Source organism: Micropterus salmoides, unplaced genomic scaffold (assembly GCF_014851395.1).
Source record: "Micropterus salmoides isolate LMB-PRFRI ecotype aquatic unplaced genomic scaffold, ASM1485139v1 Ms_hic_scaffold_21, whole genome shotgun sequence".
Lineage (NCBI taxonomy): Eukaryota > Metazoa > Chordata > Actinopteri > Centrarchiformes > Centrarchidae > Micropterus > Micropterus salmoides.
The window spans coordinates 8,549,335-8,576,454 of NW_024041262.1; the positions used below are offsets into that span (position 1 = coordinate 8,549,335).

The 27,120-nt window shown below is 41.0% G+C and overlaps 4 protein-coding genes and 1 non-coding gene across 8 annotated transcripts; all 5 read right to left on the reverse strand.

Annotated features, from left to right (window-relative positions):
- Positions 1–820: 820 nt before the first annotated feature.
- On the reverse strand, positions 821–7,037 carry LOC119915505 (transmembrane protein 238-like). The gene has a single exon (XM_038735053.1). The coding sequence runs from the start codon at positions 6,748–6,750 to the stop codon at positions 6,256–6,258; it is 495 nt and encodes a 164-aa protein (XP_038590981.1). The 5' UTR covers positions 6,751–7,037; the 3' UTR covers positions 821–6,255.
- A 1,789-nt stretch (positions 7,038–8,826) lies between these two features.
- rsl1d1 (ribosomal L1 domain containing 1) lies at positions 8,827–12,403 on the reverse strand. Of its 3 annotated transcripts, none has more exons than XM_038735050.1 (9): positions 12,305–12,403; positions 11,914–12,053; positions 11,659–11,797; positions 11,354–11,502; positions 10,263–10,364; positions 9,760–9,853; positions 9,448–9,579; positions 9,235–9,369; positions 8,827–9,128 (listed from the first exon to the last, which is right to left on the reverse strand). In XM_038735050.1, exons 1-9 carry the CDS (start codon positions 12,389–12,391, stop codon positions 8,988–8,990), a joined length of 1,119 nt encoding a protein of 372 aa, XP_038590978.1. In that variant the 5' UTR covers positions 12,392–12,403; the 3' UTR covers positions 8,827–8,987. The 3 variants fall into 3 exon arrangements, with proteins under 3 accessions (XP_038590978.1, XP_038590977.1, XP_038590976.1); XM_038735049.1 differs by having other exon boundaries at positions 8,827–9,125; positions 9,448–9,585; XM_038735048.1 differs by having other exon boundaries at positions 9,448–9,585; positions 12,305–12,402.
- Positions 9,983–10,114, reverse strand: LOC119916649. Its single transcript, XR_005447138.1, has one exon. It is a non-coding gene; the product is annotated as a small nucleolar RNA SNORA55 (small nucleolar RNA).
- A 679-nt stretch (positions 12,404–13,082) lies between the features above and the next one.
- gspt1 (G1 to S phase transition 1) lies at positions 13,083–21,961 on the reverse strand. The gene is made up of 14 exons (XM_038735047.1): positions 21,605–21,961; positions 21,273–21,317; positions 19,521–19,790; positions 19,406–19,439; positions 19,055–19,132; positions 18,748–18,928; positions 18,351–18,505; positions 17,951–18,091; positions 17,564–17,657; positions 16,275–16,355; positions 15,884–16,057; positions 14,301–14,390; positions 14,030–14,198; positions 13,083–13,807 (listed from the first exon to the last, which is right to left on the reverse strand). The coding sequence occupies exons 1-14, from the start codon at positions 21,789–21,791 to the stop codon at positions 13,755–13,757; spliced, it is 1,752 nt and encodes a 583-aa protein (XP_038590975.1). The 5' UTR covers positions 21,792–21,961; the 3' UTR covers positions 13,083–13,754.
- A 62-nt stretch (positions 21,962–22,023) lies between these two features.
- Positions 22,024–26,461, reverse strand: dmc1 (DNA meiotic recombinase 1). Of its 2 annotated transcripts, XM_038735052.1 has the most exons (14): positions 26,102–26,461; positions 25,670–25,714; positions 25,431–25,577; positions 25,258–25,340; positions 24,648–24,700; positions 24,506–24,547; positions 24,325–24,397; positions 23,939–24,030; positions 23,732–23,805; positions 23,387–23,501; positions 23,097–23,157; positions 22,845–22,961; positions 22,315–22,387; positions 22,024–22,125 (listed from the first exon to the last, which is right to left on the reverse strand). In XM_038735052.1, the coding sequence occupies exons 1-13, from the start codon at positions 26,156–26,158 to the stop codon at positions 22,318–22,320; spliced, it is 1,029 nt and encodes a 342-aa protein (XP_038590980.1). In that variant the 5' UTR covers positions 26,159–26,461; the 3' UTR covers positions 22,024–22,125; positions 22,315–22,317. The 2 variants fall into 2 exon arrangements, with proteins under 2 accessions (XP_038590980.1, XP_038590979.1); XM_038735051.1 differs by lacking the exon at positions 22,024–22,125 and having other exon boundaries at positions 22,197–22,387.
- Positions 26,462–27,120: the final 659 nt, after the last annotated feature.

A 27,120-nucleotide genomic window follows, 5' to 3' on the forward strand; every position in this document is an offset into this window, starting at 1 on the left:
ACAATCATATCACATCTAAAAGGTGCAAAGAGGCTGAAATCTGCAGCTCTGATGTCTGATTGTTCAGCTGTGATGAACGATTCTATTAGCGTCATGATGATTCTATAGTGAGGTCGTGGAACATTCTGTATGATTCTATAGTGAGGTCGTGGAACATTCTGTATGATTCTATAGTGAGGTCGTGGAACATTCTGTATGATTCTATAGTGAGGTCGTGGAACATTCTGTATGATTCTATAGTGAGGTCGTGGAACATTCTGTATGATTCTATAGTGAGGTCGTGGAACATTCTGTATGATTCTATAGTGAGGTCGTGGAACATTCTGTATGATTCTATAGTGAGGTCGTGGAACATTCTGTATGTAAATTAGGTTTAAATAACAGATTAAACTGATTGATTTAAATAAACTTGTGATTTATTTGCTCAGACACATTGTCAACAAAGTTTTAATCACTGATTTATTGTGAATTATGTAACCAAAGTTTAAAAATCCCAGCTGTTTACAGTTTTGGTAACTCTATGGAATACATTGTAATTTACAGTGTAATATTTCGTACTAACTTACCAGGACAGTACGTACAGATTGGTACAAGGGAACAAGTTAGGGAATAACAATCTACATGTGGGCCTATTAGCCTTTATGTTAGTGTGTATGATGTGACATAAAAAACATACAAAATGGCATGGTAAAATCTGTTATCGTCAAATGCAAATTAGAAACATTTAACCATTTCATCCAAGACACTTTTATACAACACAGGAGGGACTTTCTGTTGTGGGATTGCGTGGTGTGGGGACAGAGAGGACCCAAATGCAAAGTTCGGAGGGAAGGAGGTTTATTGAGGGAGAAAGGGGTAAAGGGACTGGAATGGAGGAAGAGGTGGTTGTCGGGAAAGCACAGGCACGGGGATCACCATTCTTGAATTCAGAGCTGGCTGTTTCGAAATGGCTAGAGCAACAGATGCAGGTGTGGCAATACAAGAGGTGGCAGGAGTTGGTACCTGAAGCACCAGTGAGAACAGCTGGAACAACCCGACAGGTAGATAATAATGATGATGATGATTACTTGAATGTCACACAAACAAATTTTACAGTAGCTTTGCAGAATGAAATCCACAAACACAGCTCTGTGTTCCCCCAGAGATATCTGCCCTTTGTGGTGGAGAGGACATGTCTCAATCTGCAAGATATCAAACAAGGCAGATCCATCTGTAGTACCACATTCATGTGAACAAGGCAGAATAAACAGTATGCTGCAACTTGACTGAAAGGAAACAGATTTACCTTCTGATAAAGATCAAATGCAGTTTTTATTTAGAGGCAATCTTGAAGAAACCATAACAAAGAATGACTTATAAGCTAACAATTATTATTAAAGCAGCTATAACTGATATTTTTATAACATTTATGACTCAAATGACAATGTGAAAACAACGTGACAATGTGAACCTACAGGAAATTATCTCCCAAATCTGCAGTTCCCTTCGGCTTCACTGAGCTTTCTAGTCAGTTTCTGCTCATTGTTTGTTCTCACCACTCTCGAAGTGTAAATCAGCTATTGCAGTTTTGAGTTTTTTCATACATAGTCAACATTTAAACATTTATTAATTGACAATAAAGTGGCAGACACTAAGACTGGTGTATTAATGTACATTTGTTACTATCGCAGGGATTTCCTCATCGCAGAATGAAATGTAAGTGACGATAACTCTTTATATCTGATACTCATGAACCAGAAGAAAACTGGGAGCAAAGCAGCTAAATCAAAGTGTGTTCAGTTTCAGCCAGTTTTTAAGTGGTCATGCAAGCTCCATTACAGGAGTCCTGTGGAGTTTTGATCACTGCTTGAACTATGGAGCAAGGTTTTGATGACTGGGTGCCTGCTTTGTTTGTGTTTTGTGCTCTACTAGCTTGGGAACACACATGTATGCGCTTGAGCATGTGAGTCACACAGTACAATTCCCAATGACAGTTTCACAGTATTCCTCTAATGAACAAAAAAACAGCAAATACTATTACTGACCTGCTATTTTAACAGGGATACAAGAAACACAAGTTGGAAAGTAATTTAAAATCTGCTTTGAAAGCATGTTTCATGGAGGAAAAAATGCTTTCAGAAAATTTGTTGGGCCTCAAGGAGTGTTAAGGTCCAACATGTGTGTTTTGGTGAGTAATACTAATGTGAACATTATTTGTTTGCTTACAAGAAAACCCCACTGATGACCAGTAATGATGACAGGGGTGGTTCAATGCTTGGAGCTTCTTGTTAAGAATCTTATGATGATATGGCTCAGGATCCAGATGATGTTCACTACTAAACTAGCTAGAAATAAACTTAGGCTCAGACATTGACAAGCTGAGTGCAGACTGTGACATTTACACATTAAGATCATGTCAACACTTCAGACCTGTACACTCCTGACCACTTGTGGCTGAAATGATTCTGTATCACACTCATCCTCAGCAGCTCCCATTACTGACCTGCTTAAACCACTAAAGCATCTAAACTCTTTGCTGGTCAATAACAGAAGGAAAGGAATGACTAACCCTCCCTGACCCTTTGGCAATGTTTCATCCAAATATATGCTTTCTGATGTCTACACACTAGTTTAATAATCTAACACTGGCCTGTGGTTTCTGACAATTACTTTAAAGTTCTTATCAGTTCATTTACATGTATTACATTAAATATGGTTAATAATGACATTTTTATTTATTTATTTCAGGGGCAGGATCAAGCTTAGGATGAACTGTAGCCTAATCACTGTAATGACTCCTTACCTTTTCCCCTAGCGCCATCATCAGGTCAAATTTCAATTTGTCCAATACTTCGCTTTCTATCAAATACCTGCAAAACTAATGACATTCCCATCATCCTTAGCTGTACTTTGTGTTTACTGCTAATTCACAAATGTTAGCAGGCTAACACACTAAGCTAAGAAGTGTAAAGATGAGGCATTTGCCTCAATGCACCACTCAAGACTCTTAGTCTTGTTAAAATGTCAATGCCAGAATTGTTTTTCTGGAATTTATGATTAGCTGGGGCTTTGGTGCTGAAGAAACTGTCCTACAGTGTATACACTATGAGGAGAGGATGTGAGGGGAAAAGGAAGCAGCAAATGACAAGCTAAACCAGCAGAACAAACAATTTTCAATTAGAGAACAGCTACAGAATATATTTGATATTTAATTTTCTTCCCTACAACTAACTCAGACAAAGGCACACAGTTATGGGTATCACATGCAGGGCTAATCAGATGACCTGATAAGTCTGCTGAAATCTGCACTCTGATCTGTCTGGCCATATCTAATCTAAGGTTTTAGCGTCTGTGTATTCATGTGCATGCCTGTGTTGGATTTTTATTACATGTTTCACAAACTGGAGATATTGTCCGACCAGAGCTGGAATAAGAGGTTGTCGTGATTCAGACAACTCTGTTTTACCTGGATGCCACAGTTTGGACAATTGTAACTGAAGAGTTTATTTTGAAAAGTCTCTGAACAGGAATTGGGCACTTTTAGTCTGTGAAATTATAGTATCATACTTGTTGTGCTTTGCTTTTACATGGTTAGTTTTGTCTTTTGTTATATGCGACAAAATAAAGGCTCAGGAAATAGAGCGGGTCGTAACATCAGTGATTGGAAGTGTGTGAATGCTGATGTGCGTTCCTGTGACATTTTACATACAAATACATCATTTAGTTAAAGCGCTGGCATAAACCAGAGAAAGGCAAGCATAACTCTTTAGTTCACACTGCTTGATATAGAAGAATTTGTGTAATTCACTTCTACTTGTGTTTGTATCCTATTGTTAAAAATACAGAGTACATTTTAGAGAGTACTTTTCTTACATAAAGGAATTTGGTATTATGGCTATGAAACAGCCTTGAAAGCAACATGTAGGGAAATACCATCCATCCATCCATCCAACCATCGTCAACCGCTTATCCTGCGTACAGGGTCGCAGGGGGGTGGATGTAGGGAAATACATTTCACAGAAAATCTAACTGTTAAATAACTAAATAAAAAGTTAAATAGTCAGAATATTTTAACTTTTTTGTGGCGAGTGAAATATTTCTTAGGGAGGTGGTGTTGCTACGGCCCCGAACACAAACATCTCCTGTTTAATTCTTTATTATACAGAAGCATAGCAACATTATTTAACAACATTAACTAAACCGTAGGAGTGTTTTCATGAAACACTTACAGATTCCCTGTGTTTCTCTTATTGTCACTTCCCCTGGATGCAGATTGGTGTGTGGGTACCATAAATATTGTGAAAGCCATTGTCATCGTCATGCATTCAAAATACACAAGCACATAGTGAGACTCGAAACCTCAGAGCTCCACCAGGTGTTGATTTGGTGTGAAAGTGAGTGTAATTTAAAAAAGACATTATGAAGTTTAAATTAATCTTCATAGATCAAATGAATAGGTAAAAACTGTGCGACTTTTCCTTCTGGCTGTATTTGGTTGATTTCCACTAGTGCCCTTTTATGCCCTTTAAAAAAAAGTTAGAAATAAAAAAAAGTTAAAAGCTATAAATGTTCTGGTCATACAGTTGTGCTCAAAAGTTTGCATACCGTGGCAGAATCTTTTAAATTTTGGCATTAATCTTGAAAATATGGCTCATCATGTCATCATGCAAAATAAATGTCTTTGATTCAAGGATAGTGATCAGATGAAGACATAGTTGTTTGGCTGCTTTTTAAACAATAATGATAACAGAGATACCCCTGAATGTTTGGCCTTGTTACGGACACTTATCACTTATTAAGAAGTGGAAAATTCTTGGATCTCTCGATACCAAGCCAAGGTCAGGTAGACCAAGAAAGATTTCAGCCAAAACTGCAAGAATTATTCGGGATACAAAGAAGAACCCACGGGTAACATCAGGAGAAATACAGGCTGCTCTGGAAAAAGATGGTGTGGTTGTTGCAAGGAGCACAATATAACAATACTTGAACAAAAATGAGCTGCATGGTCAAGTTGCCAGAAAGAAGCCTTTACTGCGCCAATGCCACAAAAAAGCCCGGTTACAATATGCCTGAAAACACCTTGACACGCCTCACAGCTTCTGGCACACTGTAATTTGGAGTGACGAGACCAAAATAGAGCTTTATGGTCACAACCATGTTTGGAGAGGGTTCAACAAGGCCTATAGTGAACTGAATACCATCCCCATTGTGAAGCATGGTGCTGCCTCACTGATTTTTTTTTGGGGGGGGTGAGCTCTAAAGGCACAGGGAATCTTGTGAAAATTGATGGCAAGATGAATGCAGCATGTTTTCAGAACATACTGGCAGACAATTTGCATTATTCTGCACAGAAGCTGCGCATGGGACGCTCTTGGACTTTCCAGCATGATAATGACCCTAAGCACAAGGCCAAGTTGACCCTGCAGTGGTTATAGCAGAAAAAATTGAAGCTTCTGGAGTGGCCATCATAGTCTCCTGACCTTAATGCCATCGAGCCACTCTGGAGAGATCTCAAATGTGCTGTTCATGCAAGACGACCAAAGACTGTGCATGAACTGGAGGCATTTTGCCAAGATGAATGGGCAGCTATACCACCTGCAAGAATTCAGGGTCTCATAGACAACTATTACAAAAGACTGCAAGCTGTCATTGATGCTGAAGGTGGCAATACACAGTATTAAGAACTAATGGTATGTAGATTTTTGAACAGGGGTCGGTTAATTTTTTTCTTTGTTACCATGTTATGTTTTATGATTATGCCATTCTGTTATGACCTACAGTTCAATGTGAATCCCATAAGAGATAAAAGACATGTGTTTTGCCTGCTCACTCATGTTTTTTTTTTACACATAGTGTATATATTACCAATTCTTCAAGGGTATGCAAACTTTTGACCACAACTGTAGATCAATACAATGAGATCCAGCTTCATCATAACAAATCTGCCATTTAACCTTTTATTTTTCTATTTACAGTCAGCACAAAATCTGTGAATCAACCAAACGTGACTGATTACAAACTAGTGAATGATGTGAATGCTGCGGTTGTAATCAGAGCCATTTGCAACACTGTGTATTGTGTGCAAAGTTCATATCTTATCAGCTAGATAAGAACATTTGGATCTTATCTAGACAAGACTCCAGTGTTGTCTAATCATTACTAGCGCATGTTAGCAGGGCAAACACACTGTCAACAGAACTGACGAGTAAAGGCAACAAATATACAGATCCAAGTTCAGTGTCTCTTGGCGTCATTGACAGCCTGTAATGGGTTAGTTCATATTGACAACGTCTCTCTCACGAGTTCTTTAGATGAGGAGGCAATGGTGCTGTCATAGATAGTGGAGAGCGACACACCAGTACCCATGTTTGAAGGTCTGTTGTTGCCCACTGGGCCCTCTCTGATAGACCTGTTGGTCTTTCTGAAAGAGTTCCTGATCCTGCTGGTGAAGCGGTCTGACACTTGCCTCACGGCCCGGCTGAGTCCACGGCTCTTGAGCTTCACCAAGCCCACGTCGTCCTCCAGCTCCTCGGGTGGTACGTCGATGTTCCCGGAGTACCAGAACACCCACCAGATCAGGCTGAGGAAGATGATGATAGCCCCCGCATAGATGAACAAATCGTGGATAACCAGCCCGCCAAACACCCCCACCATCATGATGAACACGCCGAGAATGTCGTGGGCCACTGCGAACCAGAACGAGCACTTACATCGGCCAACTCCTCCATACCTTCTCTCCATGACAGGCTCTAGCTGTACAGATGTTGACATGGTGGTAGTGGAGATCCTCCAAACCAGAAGAAATCCTTTAATCCAGATGTGGAAACCAGTCAAACGCAACAGGTGCTGGCAGCTGCAGGACAGTTAGGTGTAATCCTCTCTGACTGACAGAAACACATGAAACAACCTGCGGTGACATTGGTCAAAGTGCAATGTACACAAGCGGTTATCAGCAAGAACCACAGCAGCTTTGTGACTGTATTGGGTGTTTCAGAGGGTTGGTGAATGGTTGCACAGTCACAGACTAAAATAGTCACTTTCAAACAGTTATTTCAGTCTTCTGTTCACGCCTCCTGGCTGTACCGTTTCCGCCTCTGCTTCTCCTTCAGTACGGGGATCCACACCAGCCCCGTCACCACAAACATCAGCCCTATGGAGAGGCAGGCTGAGGCTACAGAGTGGGATGCTTCAGTCACCCCCAGCGACTGGAGCAGGAGGAGGATAAGGCCCACAGCGGACATCAGAGATCCCATTACCATCACGATGATAGGTTTGTGGAGGTAGGCCCAACCTTGGGCCACCGAGGGGCCCGTGTGAGGGTCTGGACACAGGCTTTGACTCCCAGAGTCATCTGGAAATGAAGTTTCACCAAGTGCCTCCATGGTTGCGCCACAGAATAACGCCTGTTACCGCTTTCTTTCTCCCCTCTGAGACCACATGAATAATGAACACCAGCCACTAAGCATCCACAGCTCCCTTACTTGTTCCCTTACTTCTCTTGAGCTGTCCTGCCTGCTCAGCCTGTCCCTGTGGAAATCATTGCACCCACCAGTCATATGAAGGAGCGGTATCATCTGTATGATCAATAAGAGCGGCTGCATGATGGATCGCTCATTCTCCTGCCCAGTAAGCCGTGAACACACTGTAATTCCAGACGGCACACCACACCCACACAGCAGAGGGGAAGGCTTGGATGAATAGACAGACCCAGCCCGCCTGTTGACAACAATATCATCACCACTGATTGGCTGGCCACCTAGTGCTCATCTTGTTACTCCGAAACAAATACACTGTGTATTGAAATGTAGGAAAATTCATATTTCAGTGTCACAGAGGAGCTTTGTGTGCAGAACATGTGTTTGGCATCTTCAGTATAAAGGACGGACACATGTGAAGATGCAAAGCCTCACAGGGGATGCAACTGGGCCCATACTGCGAGAAGCAGCTGTACAAGCCCAGGTATAATGTCATGAACAATAGGAATGTCATCGGATACAGCTGGCAACTGTACACGTCCAGCTTTGATGGCTGGATTCACAGTGAACAAACAGTTCTCAAGGCTAATGCACTTCAGATGTTGAAGTATACAAAAGGTGTTTAAACAGTTCATATTTACTAAGTGTATGAAAACATATTCTTTACTGATGGTACTTCTGAGTAATGATTTTAAAATGAAACACTGCCATCAAAGTGTTGTAGGTGTAAATAAGCAGAACAGTTTACTTAACTGCCAGTCAGTAACAAAAGCTAAAAACGTCATATTAGCCTATTTTCTGTTTTGTTCAGCAAGTCATTCTGCAAAGCCAGAGACGACTCCCATTTTGATAAACGCATTCTTGGAGCATGTAAAACATCCTGAGTGTTACTTTAAGTTTGCTTGAATCAATGATGAGTAACTACGGACTACCTGTGTTAACTCATTCTGCCAAGAACGTGTTTTCCTGAGAAACACCTGACTGGTATAACTATCCTGAAAGAGTAAAACATCAAAAAGGAAATGTCAAATGTTTAAAGAAAGTGATATTTCTCTTAAAGTCAAGAATGATGCTTTAACTCCCTTCAGAGGGAATTAAAAAGAAAATAAGTAACTAAAACAGTATATGAATCACCACTTGCTTATGATGAAGTTTACACAAAGTATTTATAGGACATTTTGACAGAGCAGGAAAACCACATGTATAATTAATAAGGGCTGCACTCCATTTAGCTTTACTAGTTTCATGTCCTCGTGTATGATATATGAAACAGACCCATCGTTAACAATATTAGCTCCATCGGTTTTTCCCTGCTATGATCAAAATATGTTGCGAAATACTGTTAAAAAGCATTTAAAGAACACAACACAGCCACAGATTTCAGATAAAGTTTATGATCCGATTCATTCAAGCAAAAAAAAAAAAAAAAAAAGACAAAACAGACTTAATATATTGACCATCTATCTGATCCTGTGTGTACTGTGAAAAATGTCCATGTTGAGAAGGTAATGTGCAAAGATGCTCTGCTGAGAATCATTTCACTTTAGGCACTTTTCTTTTTACTTTGGAGTCGGTCTTGCCGGCCTTCTTGGTCAGTTTGCTCTGTGCTTTTTTTCCTTTCTTCACTGCGGCAGGTTTGGGTGCTTTCTCCAGCTGCTTCGCTTTGGCTGGCTTCTACAAGAAAGAACGGCTGTAAGTGTCTACAGTCCACTTAAGTAAGACGCAGCACTGCCTGAACTGTTCAAATGTGTTGAAATATTCAAAGGGTAGTGGTACTGACCTCCAGTTTAGGCTTTTTGCTCGGTGTTGATATGGGAACCAGCTGTGGGATTTCTTCCTCTCGCTCTCCGGTGGTATCTGGCTGCTTAACGTCCGCTGTCTTGTTCTTCTTTGCCTGCTTTTTGGCTGCAGCTCCCTGAAATTGAGCAGGTTATTTTACACTTTGTTTCAACAAAATCATACTCAGAACATTTGAGTACGAACTTGTTCTCACCTTTTTCTTGGGAGTCTGAGCGTGTTTCTCTGCCTCCTGCGGCACGCTGAGGTGGCTCAGGTCCGAGGTGAAGATGGGCAGGGCCACTGACGTTTGACTCTTTATATGGATGAGCTTCATCACTGGTCCTTTCTGTTTCTGAACAATAATGCAAATAAAAAGTTAAAATGGCTGTAGAAGCCTGAAAAGCAACAAAAGAAAACTGACCAGTCCAGTGAACTCAGTCCATTACTTATCTTTGGTGAATTTATCCACCTCGCTAAACCAACCATAACGAAAACACAAGACAATTCTCTGTGTAGCCAGACTCACCGTACGTAGTTTGGCCACCGCTGTCTGGACAGCAGCCTCGATGTTTTCGGTCACCTCATCTGCAGTCATGCCGGAGTGGGCAACACGCGCCATGCTACAACACATGCCAGTCATTTAAGATAATGCAGGGTAGCATGTGAAACTCTAAGGTGACACTGTTAAACAGCATCAATACAAGTAGTGTAAATGCAGGTATTTTTGTTTTTCATGTGAACATTACATATTGTGTATCAAGGTTGTAGAGACAGGCTCCACTGGAAGAGGAGGTCCATCTGGATTTACATTGAATCTCTATAGCACCAGCTTTTGCCCTTATCGAACACTTAACAGAATCGACAGGGCTGCTGAGAGGTGCTGTTCGTTTTGATCGCCATCTCTTGTTAAAGCAACACAAAGGATAATATGTTTTCCTAAAGTTGACAAAAAGGTCAGTTTCACAGAAAGCTGATTCAAGTGGTTTCAGATTTTATTAGGAACACAAAGGGCAGTGGAGCGCATCTCACCAGCAGCAGCCCTTGTTGGTAACCTTCAAGCTGGTGCCCTGGATGACTCTCTGGATGTCTCTGGCCAGATGTTTGCTCTGCAGGTTCACAGCTAGCGGCTCTCTGGTGAAGACAGAAATGGGGTAAAAACCTCATCTAGTGCGGCTACAGACCCACCAAATTTAAAGAAATATAAAACCCAGAAGTTTGAAGAACATAATTATGCAGATTTGTAGAAAGAAAAACTACTAATATTTTGGTACCAAATGTGTAATAGAACTTGTGAGCAAGGTAAGCTGGAATTAACATTATATTGCTCCATTTTTTTTTTATTTAGGGACGGATTTTTTTTGTTGTATGATGTTTGCATTTCTCACACACAGAATGCACAACAGACAGCTGCCTTTTCACTTCTGTGAATCACCTGTGAACTCCAATCCCACTGTGAAAACCAAATTAAGTCATGGTGTCCTCGTGTTACACAAGGAGAAACACCTTTTTACTGTCAGCCCCTTTAGGCTGTAAGTATATGAATGGGACATAAAGAAAGTGTTTTGAAAGCAGAAGTTAGACATAACATCAGACTGCACAACAGAATAAAAAACACACACCTACAATATCCAACAGTCCACTATGTCTTGGAAAAGAATCCAAGTCCGCTGATGTGGTGGCTGTGGCTCAGGAGGTAGAGCGGGTTGGCCGTTAATCAGAAGGTCAGCTCCCCCCCGGCCCCCTCCCGGTCCCCGGCTCCCCCTAGTTGCGTGTCAAAGTGTCGTTGGGCAAGATACTGAACCCCGAATTGCCTCTGGTGGCTGTTCTGCCAGTGTGTGAATGTGTGTGAATGTTAGTTTCTGTTTGAGCACTTAGGCTCAGTGTATGAATGTGTATGACTGGTGAATGCAGATGTAGTGTAAAAGCGCTTTGAGTGGTCGAAAAGACTAGAAAGGCGCTATACAAGTACGGAGCATTTGATGTGAATCTACAGCAGGTGCTTACAGAGCTGACAAAGATCAAACCCCAACAGATAGCAAGTCACCTGTTTGCTGTGATGTTATACTGAAGATATTAAAGTTACTGAAGGCAAAACTGACAACACTGAGACAAGGTCTTACTTTTTCCTCTGATAGAAATGTTTTCCGAGGTGGGATGGCAGCAGGCGGCGGACGCGGTCATCAGAAAGGAACATGTCGAAGTTCCCCAGCAGCCGGCGCTTGGCTTCATACGGTTTGTACTCCGTCCTCAGGACCTTGTACGGGATGATCTGCCCCAGATACAGGGACGCATCATGATTATGTGTACCATCAATAAGATAACATAGACTTTATTGATCCCACACCGGGAACTTCACTCATTAACAGCTGCTCCAGATACAACAGATGAGAAAATACACGTTAAATAAAAATTGTGGGAAAAATACCTCAGTGATGTTTTTGACTCCTTTCTCCTCCAGCAGCTTCTTATAAAACCTCTGGGTCTGTTCTGAGGTCATGTTAGGCTCATCTCTGGTGAAGAGGCAAACATCGTCTGTGTCAGGCCGTTGGCCGTGGGGCAGGGGACTGAGGAAAGAAACGTCAATATCAGTCAAGTGGGTTCAGCTGAGCTAATACCTGCTGCAGAAGAACTACAGGTCAGACAGTGAGGACAGCTGTACGGGCCTGCCTGGGGGACTCACATGCGGATGGTCTGTGCCGCTTTGGGGATCTTCCAGAGGGTGAAGAGCAGGCTGACATGCTGGGTCTCGTCCAGGAGCAGGGAGTCTTGGGTCGACTTGGTTCTCAGAAAAGCCTGCAAAGCTTGGACGGCCTTCTTCACCTGACAGAGACACCAGAGTTATAAAAGACTACACAAAGCCACCGACAAACTCCGATTCAGACTTGCTGCCTTCCCACGGTGAGTTAGCTTCGTAGCTAAACCAGTCGGCAGGCAACATGGCTAATGCTAGCTCTCTTCTAGCTGCTGTTGACTTGTGCAAAAAAACCTGATCAAAGTTACGTAAATAAACAATTAGCCGGCATGCTGTTTATAAAGACTTTAAATGTATAGCAGCACAAATGCCGTTTTACCTGTCCCCGGTCTAACGCCACTTCTCTTTCCTCAGCCATGCTGTCTGCTTCACGTGTGAAACGCAGCCACGCATGCGCAATTGGCATACGCTACGTCACAAAATACCCAGCAAACTTTATTTGTACGAGAACCGTGAACACTTTTTACACAGTGGAGATTGAATTCTTCATAAAATGCTTGATAAATTACAAATGTAGGGCAGCCCAAAAGTTAAAGACAATGGCATCTTTTTAGTATATTTACTTGACATCCAATTATACTAATTAAAAGGTGTAAACAGATGATAGCACCAAAATCTGTAACCTATTAATATTCAAATGTCAGGATTTGTTATTCCTACATGAAATGTAACTATGTACAATTTTGAGGTACTTATAGTTTATTTGAAATTAATTTTCATTTATGCTACTTTCTACTTCTACTCCACTACATTTCAGAGGTAAATGCTGTACCTTTTGCTCCACTACATTTATTTGGCATTAGTTACATTGCAAATTCAGATTATTAATACAAAATATAATCAGCTAACAATGTATTAGGTATTATTATGGATTAAGCTACCCAGCAGTATATAAAGTTGAAATTAGCCCCACCTTACCCGCTGCAACATTAGTGATTACACATTAATGCATGAATAATTATAATCCGGTGATGTAATATTCATTATTCTGCATAATAAGTACTTTTCTTTTTGTACTTTTTGATCCATTTTTGATTTTTCCATCTCAAATGTAAATATCTATTACTTATCCTTATTAAAAGGAAAACAAATACACCTTTCTGTTGCAGCTTGATCATTTATTTTCAGTTTAGATTATGTAACAGCTGTGTGTGTCTGTCTGTGTGAGTGTGTTTATCCATGGTTCATCAGAGTAGTGTGTGAGCTCAATCCAATTAAACCATCTCATGTGGAGAGAGACCAAACTAAAAATATTGGTACAGCAATCCTTAAAACCAAATAAAAATGTCCATTGGATTCTAAATACCACTCTTAAAAAGGGAGATGTACTTTGCAAAGTATAACTACAGGCTAACCCTGGTCTTTTGCAGGATATGAAATAATATTTGTTTTTCCTTCCCCAATCTCAGTAACACTGCATCCATATCCATTCTAAAAACAAATGGCGTGGACAGCCGACAGTGTGGTTAGCTGTGGGAGTACAGAAGGGGGATATGTAGCTACATTAGTGGCATAGCTGAGCTCTCAATATGAGAAAGCTGACACACTGGACTTGGTCTCTCATTTCATATTGTTCATCTTAAAAACTGATTCAGTCTCGTTTTCTTCATTTTAAGCGATTTTATTCTCCTTCTTCACTCCTTGTTGTCATTGTTCTTCTCTTCAGCATAGTTGTGTGTAAAGAGAGAGTGGCTGTTTGGGTCGGCTCGAGCAGCGTTTCTCCTCTGGTAACGAGTGGAAGAACTCCATGCATGCTGCCACTGTTGCGTTTAGTCCTTTTCTGGCACCAGCTTCAGCACTTTGCCGATGGCGATAGTCTTGCCTGGTGGGGGAGCGTACGAAGAGAAGTGAGGGATAAAAAGGCGATTCAAGAATTCATATGATTGACAAAATGCACAAAAGCAAATAAATTCACAATTTATTATCTGTGCTGTAACATCTGTGTCTGTAAGCCAGTTTTGCAACATCCATTAGCTGTTGTTAAAAGAATACTTAAGATAAAGACATTCGAGCTGTCTTACAAACACACCGACAGTGTCCTTACCTTCGTCTCGCAGCGTGAATCGTCCCATCTGAGGGAAGTCTTTGAAGGTCTCTAAGCAGATGACTCCTGCTGCCCGGAGCCTGGCGATACACACCTGGTCCTGCTTCACAAAGCGTGGTCGTGTTTTGCTTTTCTCCCCCGTCTTCTTGTCCACCAGACAGATTAAGGCCTAAGGTCAGGATTTAAAGAGTTGAACCAGTCCAGTAAGGCCAGGGGAAAATAAAAATGCTTAATAAAATAAGCCATCTTGGAAAGTGCAGCAGTGACTTACTGAGATTTGCACTTCTTCAATGCAGGTATGGATGTGAAGGACTGCATTATAACCAGGGCAAATGATTGATTTGTGCTCAATGATGACAATCTGAAATAAAAAAGGAGCAAAAGAGCAACAGGTAAAGTTCAGAGATTATTAAGATCTGAAATCACAATAAGCTCATTTAAATCACAATAAGCTCATTTAACATGTTCATAATACATATATTGTATACTGTACATATATATAGTTTATTATACATACTCTCCACATCTCCTTGTGTATTTAAAAGCAAGCTGATGAGTCTTTTCGGTTAGCATCAGCTGACATATTTGAATGCCTCATGCTTCTGTGCACTTGCTCTAAACACTAAACCAGTAGTTCTTAACCTGGGGGTCGGGAGAACGAGAATGCTACTACAGAAAAACAATAACTTAAAAATAACTGGACGGACTACAGTTATGAATGGAATCACTTTGGGTGGACACTGTAAATATTCTGCACTGTTTAATCCAGTAGGTGGCGGTAATGCCAACCGCTATAAAATGCCAAAGGCCCCGATCAGACAGAGCGCGCTTTGCAGGTTCGAAAACTTTTTTTGGTTGAATTTGGAAAAGAGCAAAGCGTTGCGGTTTTTTAATGTTGCTAGACAACCACCGAATCAGCTTTCCAGTCAGTCTAATCAAAGAGGTTTGCTGCTAAGTAATAACTGTCATATTAGCTGAAACTTGATCACATCTCACAGGTCTGTGGCTTTTGTTGTTAAAAACATCTGCCAAACGGAGGGCGCCTGCTCTGGTATTGTTTGAGTGTGAGAGGTGAACAAACATGGAGGAGACAGGGAAAGGGAGATCCGTGTGGGCACACGAGACCCTCAGAAAGAGGAGACACCGCTGGTGGTACCACCAGTTGGTCCAGGGGCTTCGTCTTAATGATGGTTGTTTCAAGTCTTATTTTAGGATTTTAGGAGTCGGGGACAGTTTGTTGCAGTCTCCAGACAATCCAAGCAACTGTAAACGTCCGTCAGCACAACTGAGGGCTCGTCTCTCCATTCATTAGTTTGGACAATGGGAAAGAAATGCAAATGAGATCGGGCACTTTTCTGCCTCTGTGCACTCAGAGCACTCCTTCGAAAACACCAAAACGCAAGGCGCCCAGGGCACATAAACAGCCCGCAAAACGCTCACTGCCAATAGAAAACAATTTAAAAAAGGCGCCTCTCACTGCACTGCACTGGGTGTTGGACTGCCAGAAAGGTTAAGAACCCCTGCACTAAACAATAATTCCAATCCAAACAATGTTATGCATCAAACAAGCTGCCACTATGTACTGCTGCTAACTCGTCTTTTAAGAGTGGCTCCGCATAGACATCTGGCCCTTAAATGAACTGGCCTGAAGCACAGCCCTCCCGTCTACAAAGACCCTGCTTAGACAGACGCTAACAAACCTTCAAAAAACAGGCTTGCATTTCTGTATTTTGACCGAGCAGCAGGAGCGTGTGGTGGAGAGTCTATCTGTTGGCCTCACAGCTAATGACTCTGAATGTCAGATGTATAAAGAGGACACCGGTGTGAGCGTGTAGTGACTTTGGTCATCTTTACCTGTGCGTCAAAGGTGCGTCCAGAGTGGCATAGGTTGTCAGGGCTACAGAGGATAAAACCAGGGAGGATTTCTTCCTCCTCGATGCCCTTCAGCCTCAACTTCAGATTCTCCCCGGGAGTTGCATCATCTGTCTCCACATCATCGCTCAGCAGGCTCAAGACCTCCACGGTGTGCTGCGACACACAACCACAGCTATTTGTACATATTTTAAATAAACAACTTAAATAAACACATTATGCTGTACTAAAACTGGATACTTAGTTACAGGATCTTCTACCTATGTAGGCTGCTGCACATTTAATACAAGAATGGGGTCTTCAAGTTATTTCAAGTAGAGAGTTTATTGGTCCCTTGGGAGAAGGAGCAAAGTCATTACAGAGGATATCTCACCCTGTTTGGCATCATGACCAGCTGCTGGGCTTTACTGATGGATCCTGACTCCAGCTTCCCGAGGATAACTGTGCCCATATCCTGCAAACACACACACACATTTCTTTATTTTGTTCTGATGATATCACATTCAGAATTAGGCTATTACAACACTGCCAGGGCTGGTGTGTGTGTGTGTGTGTGTGTGTGTGTTCTTGTGTTGGTCTCTTGCAATGTCCAGTTTAGTATTTTATTCTGTGAATAAAGTAAGTAATAAGTCAGTATTCGTCCATCTCAACATGAGATAGAAAGATACATTCAGTGCAAACTCTCAAGACTTTAAAGTACGTATAAAAAAAAAGAATTCTGGTCCAAGGACTGCATTAGAAATAGAAAAATTGTACATATTCTTAATATAAACTAAAGTACAGGCTCTCAGAAACGAATTGGAAATAACAAAAGAGCAGAACAGTAATGTTAAACAAATACAACAATTAAGTTTAACAGGCAAAAATGACAAGTTAGTCCTACATATCGCTGCCTTAGAATAACATTTAGAAATAAAACACAAAAACAGTAATAAACAACTTTAGGAAAGGCTTAATGAGAAGATAATAAAAAGTAATGTAGACTATGAGAAAATGTTAGCTGAACTAAAAATGGAGCAGGAAAAAATGAAATGTCACATGCAATTAGAATTTGACAAAAGGCTGGTGAAAGAGAGCCAAGTAGAAGACAGTCTATTGAAAGAATTGAAACAAAGTACCTTCCGGAGGGAAAGCAGCAGATATTACTGAGGCAGGAATAAACATTACAAGCTGATGATCTGTTTCTATGATGACAAGCAACCCAGTGTCCCTGTTACACCACTGAAGAGCCTCTGGGATTTCACTCAATGGAAGTGAAAGCGACGGCTTTTAAATCAGTCCCTCTACCCTAAACCAATCACTGCACTTCAGAGTTAAACACAGCATGCATCTGTCTTTTCTATCTTTTCATTGCAACTCTGCATCTCCTTTTACGTAGCATTTATTACTTCAACACGTAACAGCAGCAGTAAAACTGTTTCTTATACTGTGATGTTGAAACACTGCAATTAATCTGCAGTTCCAACAGTTTACAAAACCTGGGGGGGGGGTTAGAAAATCACCCGTGGATAATGACAAACTGGAGAAGGGCTGAAAAAAAGAGATTTTGGCCATTTGAACAAAAACCAAAAGAAATTTCACGCCCACTCATCTGCTGAGGATAGTGCAGTGAAGAGACAAACCGCAACAGATTTCTGTTTTTCTCTAATAATGGCTTCTTACTTTGTATTTGTCTACGATAGGTAGTCTGACTGGTCCATCGTTGGATCTAGTGAAGTTTGGCAAACTGTCCAGATGGGCAATAAATGGCAAACCCCTGGAAAAGAAAAGAAAAAGAAAGACTTCCCATCACCATAAAACATCCACCTGTTCACATTTTACGTCATAAATTTCTTCATGAGTGCGGCTGCTGTGTCGTAGCATGTCCTGCCATGGGTGACAGCCTAATACTCTAATTTCAATTGCATCTCTTTTTCATTAAATGTTTGCTCCAACCATAGCTGAGTATTATAGAAAATACTGCAGTCAGGATTTATGAAACCATGTGCACCAAGCTGACAAAGCTTCATACTGCACAACCATAGAAACCCATTGACAGGGCTGACTTACGTGTACCAGGGGCATTCAGATACAGGGTCCTTGAGGTTGGCACCTGTGAGTCCGGAGCAAGGCATAAAGTGGATGTCCTTCTTGGGGTTGAAGCCCACCTTCTTTAGAAATGGCACCAGCTTCTCCTTACACTCTTCATACCTGCAGGAACGTTATGAAAAGATGAGATGATTTATAAAAACTGTAACATGTATAACATCCCAGAAGTCACGTGGGAACCATAAACATACATCTGTTGTGAACATCTGAATAAAACAGAAGGCCAGTAAAACTGCTAATAATTCACTGATCGACATTAGTCTGCCATCAATCTACCACATCTTTAAAATACACTATTTTAACATTAACGCAGCATTAAAGCTAACATGAACATATCTATTTTCACCCGCTCTCTGTTTACCTATCTAGGCTCCAGTTGACAGTGGGGTCATCCATCTTGTTGACCAGGACAATGAGATGCTTGACTCCTGCTGTTTTAGCCAGCATGGCATGTTCCCGTGTCTGTCCTCCCTTCTCAAAGCCGGTCTCAAACTCCCCTTTCCTTGCTGAAATCACCTGATACAAACCAATAAAAGATTCTGTGAACTTATTTATAAGATATATGATAAAAAATGTACCATAGGAAATGGATCATAATGCAGATGTTTGTATATACTTGGTGAAACATCTCACCAGTGGAATCATTTACGAATAAATGTACATCGTTTATATTAAAAAATAATCTCTAGGTGTCAGAAGAGGATTTAATCTGCGTGAGGTTAGCGTTAGGGTCGGTTGTGTGTCCACGTCCATCTCACCAGGACTGCCAGGTCAGCTTGTGACGCTCCACCAATCATGTTGGGGACAAAGCTCTTGTGTCCGGGGGCATCCAGGATAGTGAAATGTTTTTTCTCAGTCTCGAAGTAAGCTCTCCCGACCTCGACTGTCTTCCCCTTGTCTCTCTCCTCCTGGTTTGTGTCTAGAGCCCACGACAGGTACCTGTGACAACCACGTTTTCTCGTTAATTTATGTTTCCTACTGCAATATATATTGATATTAAACATGAGGAGGAACGAAATGAAAATGAAAGGCATGCTATTTTTACACAACACAAGCGTTTCTCACCATGTCTCCCTGTTCTTTTCTTTCGCTTCCCTTTCATATTTTTCCAGGGTTCGCTTCTCCACCATTCCAGTTAGGTACCTGGCAAGGAGAGCACAAAGGAAGTTGTGGGCAGCCAATCAAATTATGTCATACTTATTTTATCTGTGGCATTAAGGGAGCAAAAGTGAAACTAAAAAAATACTGTTGGGCAAGAGTCAACCTGTTCTGTTTTGTTTTTCACCTTTGGTGTTTGAACACAGCTGAAGTTACACAACATGTTCAAGCAAAATGTTTTTACAGGGCAGCCCTGCGATCAGCACAACACAGAACATGATCTGATTACTGAATCTGATTACAGAACTGATTACTCACATGATCTGTCCTCCAATAGTTGATTTACCAGCATCTGACAGACAAAGACAGGTATGAACATTATTCGACTTTCTATAATGTTAGATAAAATCCTATACATACAAATGAGACGCACCCACGTGACCGATGAAGACCACGTTCACGTGTTCTTTCTTGGGGGCGTCTGGAGGCGCCGGAGCCACTTTGGGCATGGGCATCTCCTCCTCCTCCTCCTCCATCATCTCTTCATCCTCTTTCCCAGCGGCACCGCCCTCCTCACAGACTCCTCCTGATTCCAGGTCCTCCTGTCCTCCGCCTCCTCCGCCTCCCCCGGGCTCCTCCTTCTGCTCCCACGTCTCTTCCTCTGTGGTCACGTCCGCCTCCGTGCTTCCATTCTCCACTGGAGCTGGAACAACACACGTTTACGGCACCCATACACCTGATGTTTCTCCATACTGTCTGAACGTTTCAGACAACCCACAGCTTGGACGGAGGAGGAGGAGCTATTTAATGAACACTTGCGCCAGTTTATGCCAAACTAAAATCCTTTTCCCACATTTGCAAACTCCAAAGCCGTACTGAAACTTCAAAGACAGAACTGCACTGAGTCAAGATGTCTTATTCATTATTCATCTCCCACACGATTAACATTCACATGCACTATTTCAGACATCATGTTTCTGTGTTGTGATGAGATGTGTGGTCTTTTCTAATCTTAAAATTTAATTCTGTTTTAAAAATCTGCTGCAAAGATTGATGTTTGATGTTCAGGTGCACTAACTACTATTGGAGCTGTGCCTTGAATTTCAAACGATCTAAAAAGAGTTGCAAGGCTTCACCATGTGTGGTCTCATCATTAGTCCTGTTCACTTAGAAACACAATTGATGAAATGCTCTGCCGACCAAACAAGTACAAGTCAAACAAAAAAAAACTGTAAGAGGAGTGAAAAGAAATCTGCTGAGCCCTGCAGAAGGAGCATCTTCCCATGGCAACACACAAATAAGCTTCCCATTTCCGTAACTATGAATTATGCAGCCCAGCAGTCATGTACAATGCCTATTTTCTTCTCAACCCTCATCGCTTATAATCAGCCTGTGAGATATTGCCGCTGGCAACTCAGAAAAGCCATTCGTGCCTTGACTTTGTCGACAGTCTCATTATGCTGTAGTTATAAATGTTTAGAGCAAATTGAAGAGGCAAGTGTTCAACAAGCATCCCAATAAATAAATGTCTGTATGAAATGTTAAAAGGAAAGGTTTCTCCAGACCACAATGACTGTCTGTCTCTCACATACACTACATGTTATCATTTTGTTTTGTCTCCCTATGACACTCACTCGCTACAGCTGCAGGTCTCAGCCTCTCTATTAAAAAACAAAAACACCACCAGTTCTCTGTAACTTGAGTCAAGGCACACAGCAACCCCACCTGAGGCCAAAAAATGTGAATGAACCTTACTGGGGCAAATTAAAACTACTCAGTGGTGACTGCATTCTTCTGGAGTAACCAAATACATTCAAACTGCTCTGACGCAGCAGACCAAGGCTTTGGACATGCAGCGCTTGACACACACACACCAATGTGTGCTACTGGGATGTTTATTTTGGGCATGGACAAGTGAAGTTGCATCATATCATATGTAGGCCCTCGCACGTGTTTACCGATGCCAGCAATCCAAATATGGCTCAGTAAGTGAACCTACAAGCAGTGACTCAAAAGTGAGCATCCAAGCTTTCCTGGTCTGAGAATTCAAATGGCTGGCTGCAGGTAAATGTACACACCTGAGCCTATAACCACACCTGTCCTGTGGTAACAACCTGCCTGACAGACAGCTTTATAATATAATAACATGAACATGCCGTGGCTGGAGTATACTGTGGATGCATACCGGCTGTTTCTGCCACCTCCATGCTGGCAACTGGATCAGGGGCACCTTGTAGGAGAGAAAACACAGCATGTCAAACTTTCATGCATATTTATTAGACAAGGGCGGTAATTTTTGACGCTGTCACTGTTAATGCGTTATAAATAAGCTATTGGACTGTTACGACTAACTTAACACTCAAGCCGACTTGTTGATTAGTAAATGGGAATTCGATAACTGTGGCAGAGGCTGGAGTGAGCACAGCGAGCTGCAGTCAGGAAGGCTAATTTAGCTTGGTTAGCAAGCAAGCTAGCAAGTTAAGCTAAGTTCCAGCCAGCTGTCTGGGGTTCACCTACCGTCTGAAGCCGGGATTTCCACGACGTTGGCTTGAAGGAAACTCGGTACAAAGACCGGGGCGTTAACGTTAGGGACAAACGGCTTGGCGTTAACGTTGAGAGCGGCGAAGGCGGTCGGTAGCCCCGCCGCGGCCTCGGCATCTTCCTCCAGCTCCCACGAATCCGGGGCTGTGTCGCTCGGGTCCATCGCTGCTTTCACCAGAGTTGACAAGCTCTCCACTGCCAGGGGGAGTGGGTGACTGTGATGCTCCCGTTAAAACGTGTAGTTGCTGGTGTTTTTTAGACTCTTAGCAGCACGTTTGAAGTTCCCATTGCTTTGTTAAGCCTTGCTTTACCAACCATATGGATCCCGTGTCCGACGAGAAGTGGTCTGCAGGACCTGCAGGCACCGCTAGAGGCCAGCACCGGCCGTACCACCGTCTAACTGTACATTTCTCTTTCTCTGTAGGTAATCTCAGTCATCAGAATAAAAAAGGAGAAAACAAACTGTTGTCTTTTTGTTGATGTTTATTTTAACATCTCTGAAACACAGAGAAAATACCATATAAATACAATAAATACATCAAAAGTACCACACTACAAGTCAGTATAGCTTTAGGAGGTTATATAAATTTATAAAACTCAATAAATACATTCATTAAAAATACCTTAAATGTACTAAATTGACATGAACAGGAAACTGTGCAAACATGTGTCTCTTTTCCTTTTACCCTTCATTCTTTGGCGTCGGTAACTCCTCCAGCAGAGATGGCAAAAGTGGCCTCATTCTCAGGCATATCAGGACTACAAGAAATCGAGAAGGATAGACACTTGAGGAGAGCAACTCCCAGTCCCAGATGTCTTCATTGTTCAAATTAAAGTCCAAGTCTGAGCAGTTACAAAGAAATCTTGAAAAATGTGAATGAGTGTTTACAAGAGACCTGTAGGAGTGGAATATTACTTTTAGGACGCACAAAATGTGTGCAATGTTAAACTTCTGCCGAGACCTTGAGCTTGGTGATGTGAGAAAATAACATGACAGGCAAAGACCTTGTTTTGATGTCACAACATGTTTTCAGGTACAGAAAATCACAGTCAGTTTGTTTAGCTGATGGTAATGGGAAGTAAAACTTTAACTGTCATTTGCAGCTGACATTGTCAAATATTTCCATCTTGATAGGAGAAAACTCACTAATTGCTAATTATTTTCGACTAAAACTTGTGTATTAGGATTTACTGAATAGAAACATTCTTGCCTTACCTGTCAAATATTTTGGCAATCCTCATCTCTCCACGCCCCTTCCTCAGGCTGATCCGTGTGGTGGAGGCGTGGGCCAGGATGTGTCCTCCAATTGGCTTCTTGGGGTCAGCTTGAAATCTACATCAGGGACAGAAAAACCAAAAACATCTCATCAAAGCTTCAAACATTGTTGCACCCAGTGTGTCAGCAACAACACAGACTTTCAAGGACAAAACGTGTCCGATTTATTCAGAGCAAGGGAATTTCTCTTACGTCATCCCTGCGCCGGGATCAGCCGTCATTTGGTTCGTGACAAACACTGCTACGTTGTACTCTGAGAAAACCAAAAATTATACCAGTAAGCCACAGGAGCAAAACCATTAAATCATCTCCACTATTAGGAACATTCCTATTTTTTGAGATTACCATCTGAGAGACACAAAAGCTGAATTAGTCAATAAACAGCTTCAATATAGATTTCTACAGAAATTCCCTATATCTGCCAGATAAGATAAATGTTTGAATTTTACATAAATGCATATAAGAACGCTACTGGTACGGACCTTCAGAGATCTTCTGCAGCCTGGAGAGCATCTGGGCCAGTTTCTGCTGCCGTTCGGCCAGCTCTCCACGACCAGAGAAGTCTACTCTGAACAGAGCCATGATAGAGTCGATGATCTGACAACAGAGTGGAGCAGACAAGAAGGAGACCAAGACTGAGAAAGCTAGGAAGGAATCCTACCTATAAAACGTACGCCTGTCACATACCGTTACTTTCATTCCCATGAAGTGTATTTTCACCCACCCACAGCTTCACACAGTGAATAAGTAAATTATATGGGGGAAGTAAATCTAAAGAAATGATGAATATGTGAAAACATGCTTTTAGAATGAATCCTTTTACTCACCAACAGTTTGAACACTCCTCCTTCCTCATGGAATTTCGCAGCTACAAAGTCCAACAGCTCCATCTGGTGTTCACCTGAAGGGCAAGCAAGACAAAGGTTTCAGACACTATATATTTTATATTTATTTATATTATATTTTATTTTCAGTACAAACTGCTCTGCCTTTGTACACCACAAACGTGTGAATATATTAATTTATGTTCATACTGGTATAAGCCCGGGCGTAAAGAACGTTGTCCAGCACAGCATCATGGTCCACATTAAACCTGTCAGCAATGTCTCTTAGTCTGTCTGGACGACTGGAACCAGACAGGTACGAGTCAAGGATAATGTGAAACCGAATAACAAGAAGTCAAGAAGAAGTAATTGTATTATCATATTATTACACCCACTGAAGAAATATCTCCCATGAACACGTTTTTAAAATCAGCACATGTCATGTGTTGGACGCGGTGCTACTTATAGCTAAGGTTCTTCCTGGGACAGCATATAAAAAACACATGAGTGTCAGAGATTCCGAAATTTTGCGATTTAAACATCAACCAAACTGCCCGTCAAATGTTGCATGGTTGTTCCCATCATCGTGAGGATACAAGGTGTTCTCTGTGTCAATGAAGATGACTTTCCCGCCTGAGTAGCCATCCTCGCCTGGCAGCTGAGAAGTGACTGGGCAAAAACAACACACAATCTGCTTTATTCAATGTATTTGACTTTTGCAGTGTTGTTTTATCATTCACTTTGGAGCAGCCACTTCTCAAAAGGCTCATTACTCACCACAGAATGTGTGAGACAGCTGGGTTTTCCCTGTGCGGAACTCTGTAGGATGAAATAATGTTGGGAGTTTTCAGTCAGTGCAAAAAAAACGATCCTGATTTAATCACACAGTGTATTTAACAATAGGAAGACGTCTCCTTACCTCCAAAGGCCTCTGTGATAGCCATACTCTCTATACCTCCACCTAAAAGTTTACTGCAGAGATAAAAATATATATTTATTGTTACATCTATGCTATGATTTGGGAATGTTTAATGCAATAAGAGAAACTAACTTTTTAGTTTCTTTGACCCAGCCACAGTATCTGCTGGGTAATCTAAATGTTTGCTAGTCACTTTACTATTTCACCAGCTAAAAACATTTTAAAGTAAAACATTCAAAAAAATATAAGTGTCAGTGTATCTGGTAAAGTTGCATAATTTGTTCCTAAATATCAATAATGTGACAATATTTTTGGTTCTGTAATAAAACAATTATAAGTAATGTGGATTAAATAATCTAGCAAGTTGAGGCGTTCGTTGTTAATTACGCTGTGCTAGAAAAAGTCTGATAAATTATGTAAATTAAATGTAATGCAGCCACAATGAGATATATTTAAGTAATATTATACTATTACAACAATACTGTATTAAATCACTATATGTCCCATTGAGCATAATATATGTAATTGTAAATGCACAAAGGTTAGGTAACAGGTTAGTAGTGTAAATTCTAGTCAAGTCATGTTATCAACATTGTGAGTAAATCTTAACTCAAACTCTTGGCTCCCAGTTGTGATGTGAAACACCTGCTTCCTCTTTGCGCTGTACTCAAAGGCAGTCTGGAAACCCACATTCTGTAAAAATAAAATAAAAGTATCTGATACGTAAAAAAAAAAGTTTCCTTTCACAAGTAATTCAACTTCAAGTAGACAATCCAATTTTACCAGCATTTTCCCAGCAGCCTCCTTGATTTTTTCCACTTTTGCCTCTGACAGGCCCTTGATGTTGCACAAAGCCTTGCGAGTTGTCATCTGGATCCCCTTCACAGTGCAGATACCCACTGACTTCATCTTCTTGATGTCTGCCATATTCTGTGGTCACAGGTAGGAGGGACAGAGGGATGCTCACTGACTTTTGATCTGATGGGAAAACTAAGTATGTTTAAGGCCCGTTGTTTACTCACAATCCCATGTTTCTGGAGTAGGTCAATGTCTTGGAAGAAGGACTCCTGTTAGGTTCAGAGAAAAATTAAATCTGCATGAGGAAGTTGCTGAGAAGTAACATTAAACGTGTTTTTTTGCAGAGAATAATACTATTTACATTAAAGAATATCCTTACTAATAAATTATTTAAATGATTAATGATGCTGTCACACTATTTTTAATAGTTTTATATATATTTTTTTCAATTATGTATAAATTTATATCTGGATTTATGTTTAAGATTAAGCTTTTAGTCAGTTAACTTAGTCCTAATTAACTTTGATGGCAACTTTTTTACATTTTTTAGCTGTCGGGGATTTCCTAGGCAGGGACATACATTTTAAGTTAACTGTTGTTAGCCTGCTGTTAGAAAGGATTAAGAGAAATGCTTAACTAACATTACAATATCTCACCTCATCATCCTGGAAACCAGAATCATCTTCAACAACCTGATCCTCTGCAGCTTTCATTTTCAATGTAATGTATGTTGAATGATTTTGCTGGTTCTGTTGATGCCAGTAAGGATATTTAACCAAAGTCAGCTAGGTTAGCTTACTTTCTAAGTAAAGTTAGCTTTAATGTCTGACTCATTAAGTTAACTAAACTCTTGTCTTTCAGCTGCTCATGACATCAACCAGAGTGTTGGACAAACTGTCAAAACTTGAATATTTTCCTGTTCAGGTACCTTAACTAGAAAACTACAAGAATGTTGAGATACTAACTAAAAAAATACAAGTTTAAGTTAAAAGGTAAAAGTTAAAGTGCTCCTGGGTCCCGAACCGGCTCGCGCGCAGGAACTGGCGGGAATCCGTGATTTTTGTTCTATTCAAGTGCAGTCGGAAATTACACATTTATCAGTTGAGCGACCATAAACCGTGGATGTATTACAACATAAACATGACTGATCCAACACTTAAATAAATAATTATTGCTTTCAAGGGCGGACTGTCGCACTTGTTCACCTTATTAAACATTAACAACTCCACAAAGTAATTTATAGAAAATACAGATTTTCCTAAATGCTCATCAGTAACTATTTTAACCCTGATAGTACACTGCACTGTAACTTTTATTTTTTAATGTGTATTTTTTAAATTTCCCTATGATGCTTTTAAACTTTTTTATATTTCCCTGTTGCTTTTATGTTTTATGTAAAGCACTTTAAATTACCTTGTTGTTGAAATGTGCTATACAAATAAACTTGCCTTGCCTCATTAGTACCTGGTCTGAGCCAAAGAGAAACAACCCTCGGGACTAGAAGCTAAAAAAAAAATAGCAGTGAATGCAGCACTGCATTCATATTCTTTATCTGGACTTTTTCTAGTGTTGTTTGAAAGTGTTTGCGCTACATTGTAGATATGGTGTTATATGAAACCGGCGGTGGTGGTATATTATAATGCAAGGCAAAAATATAAACTTAAGCATCATCGCT

What these genes read in the sequence shown, in the direction of transcription:
- LOC119915505 (XM_038735053.1), bottom strand. Translation starts at nt 6,750, where the DNA reads ATGTCAACATCTGTACAGCTAGAGCCTGTCATGGAGAGAAGGTATGGA.
- rsl1d1 (XM_038735048.1), bottom strand. Translation starts at nt 12,391, where the DNA reads ATGCCAATTGCGCATGCGTGGCTGCGTTTCACACGTGAAGCAGACAGC. An exon ending in TGGCGTTAGACCGGGGACAG is followed by an intron (nt 12,054 to 12,304) that starts GTAAAACGGCAT and finishes TGTCTCTGTCAG; the next exon opens with GTGAAGAAGGCCGTCCAAGC. An exon ending in CTCAGACTCCCAAGAAAAAG is followed by an intron (nt 9,370 to 9,447) that starts GTGAGAACAAGT and finishes GCTCAATTTCAG; the next exon opens with GGAGCTGCAGCCAAAAAGCA.
- gspt1 (XM_038735047.1), bottom strand. Translation starts at nt 21,791, where the DNA reads ATGGACCCGAGCGACACAGCCCCGGATTCGTGGGAGCTGGAGGAAGAT. An exon ending in GGAAATCCCGGCTTCAGACG is followed by an intron (nt 21,318 to 21,604) that starts GTAGGTGAACCC and finishes CTCTCCTACAAG; the next exon opens with GTGCCCCTGATCCAGTTGCC. An exon ending in GGAGGTGGCAGAAACAGCCG is followed by an intron (nt 19,791 to 21,272) that starts GTATGCATCCAC and finishes GTGTTGTTCCAG; the next exon opens with CTCCAGTGGAGAATGGAAGC.
- dmc1 (XM_038735052.1), bottom strand. Translation starts at nt 26,158, where the DNA reads ATGAAAGCTGCAGAGGATCAGGTTGTTGAAGATGATTCTGGTTTCCAG. An exon ending in AGGCTGCTGGGAAAATGCTG is followed by an intron (nt 25,341 to 25,430) that starts GTAAAATTGGAT and finishes TTATTTTTACAG; the next exon opens with AATGTGGGTTTCCAGACTGC. An exon ending in ATTGCCAAAATATTTGACAG is followed by an intron (nt 22,388 to 22,844) that starts GTAAGGCAAGAA and finishes GATTTCTTGTAG; the next exon opens with TCCTGATATGCCTGAGAATG.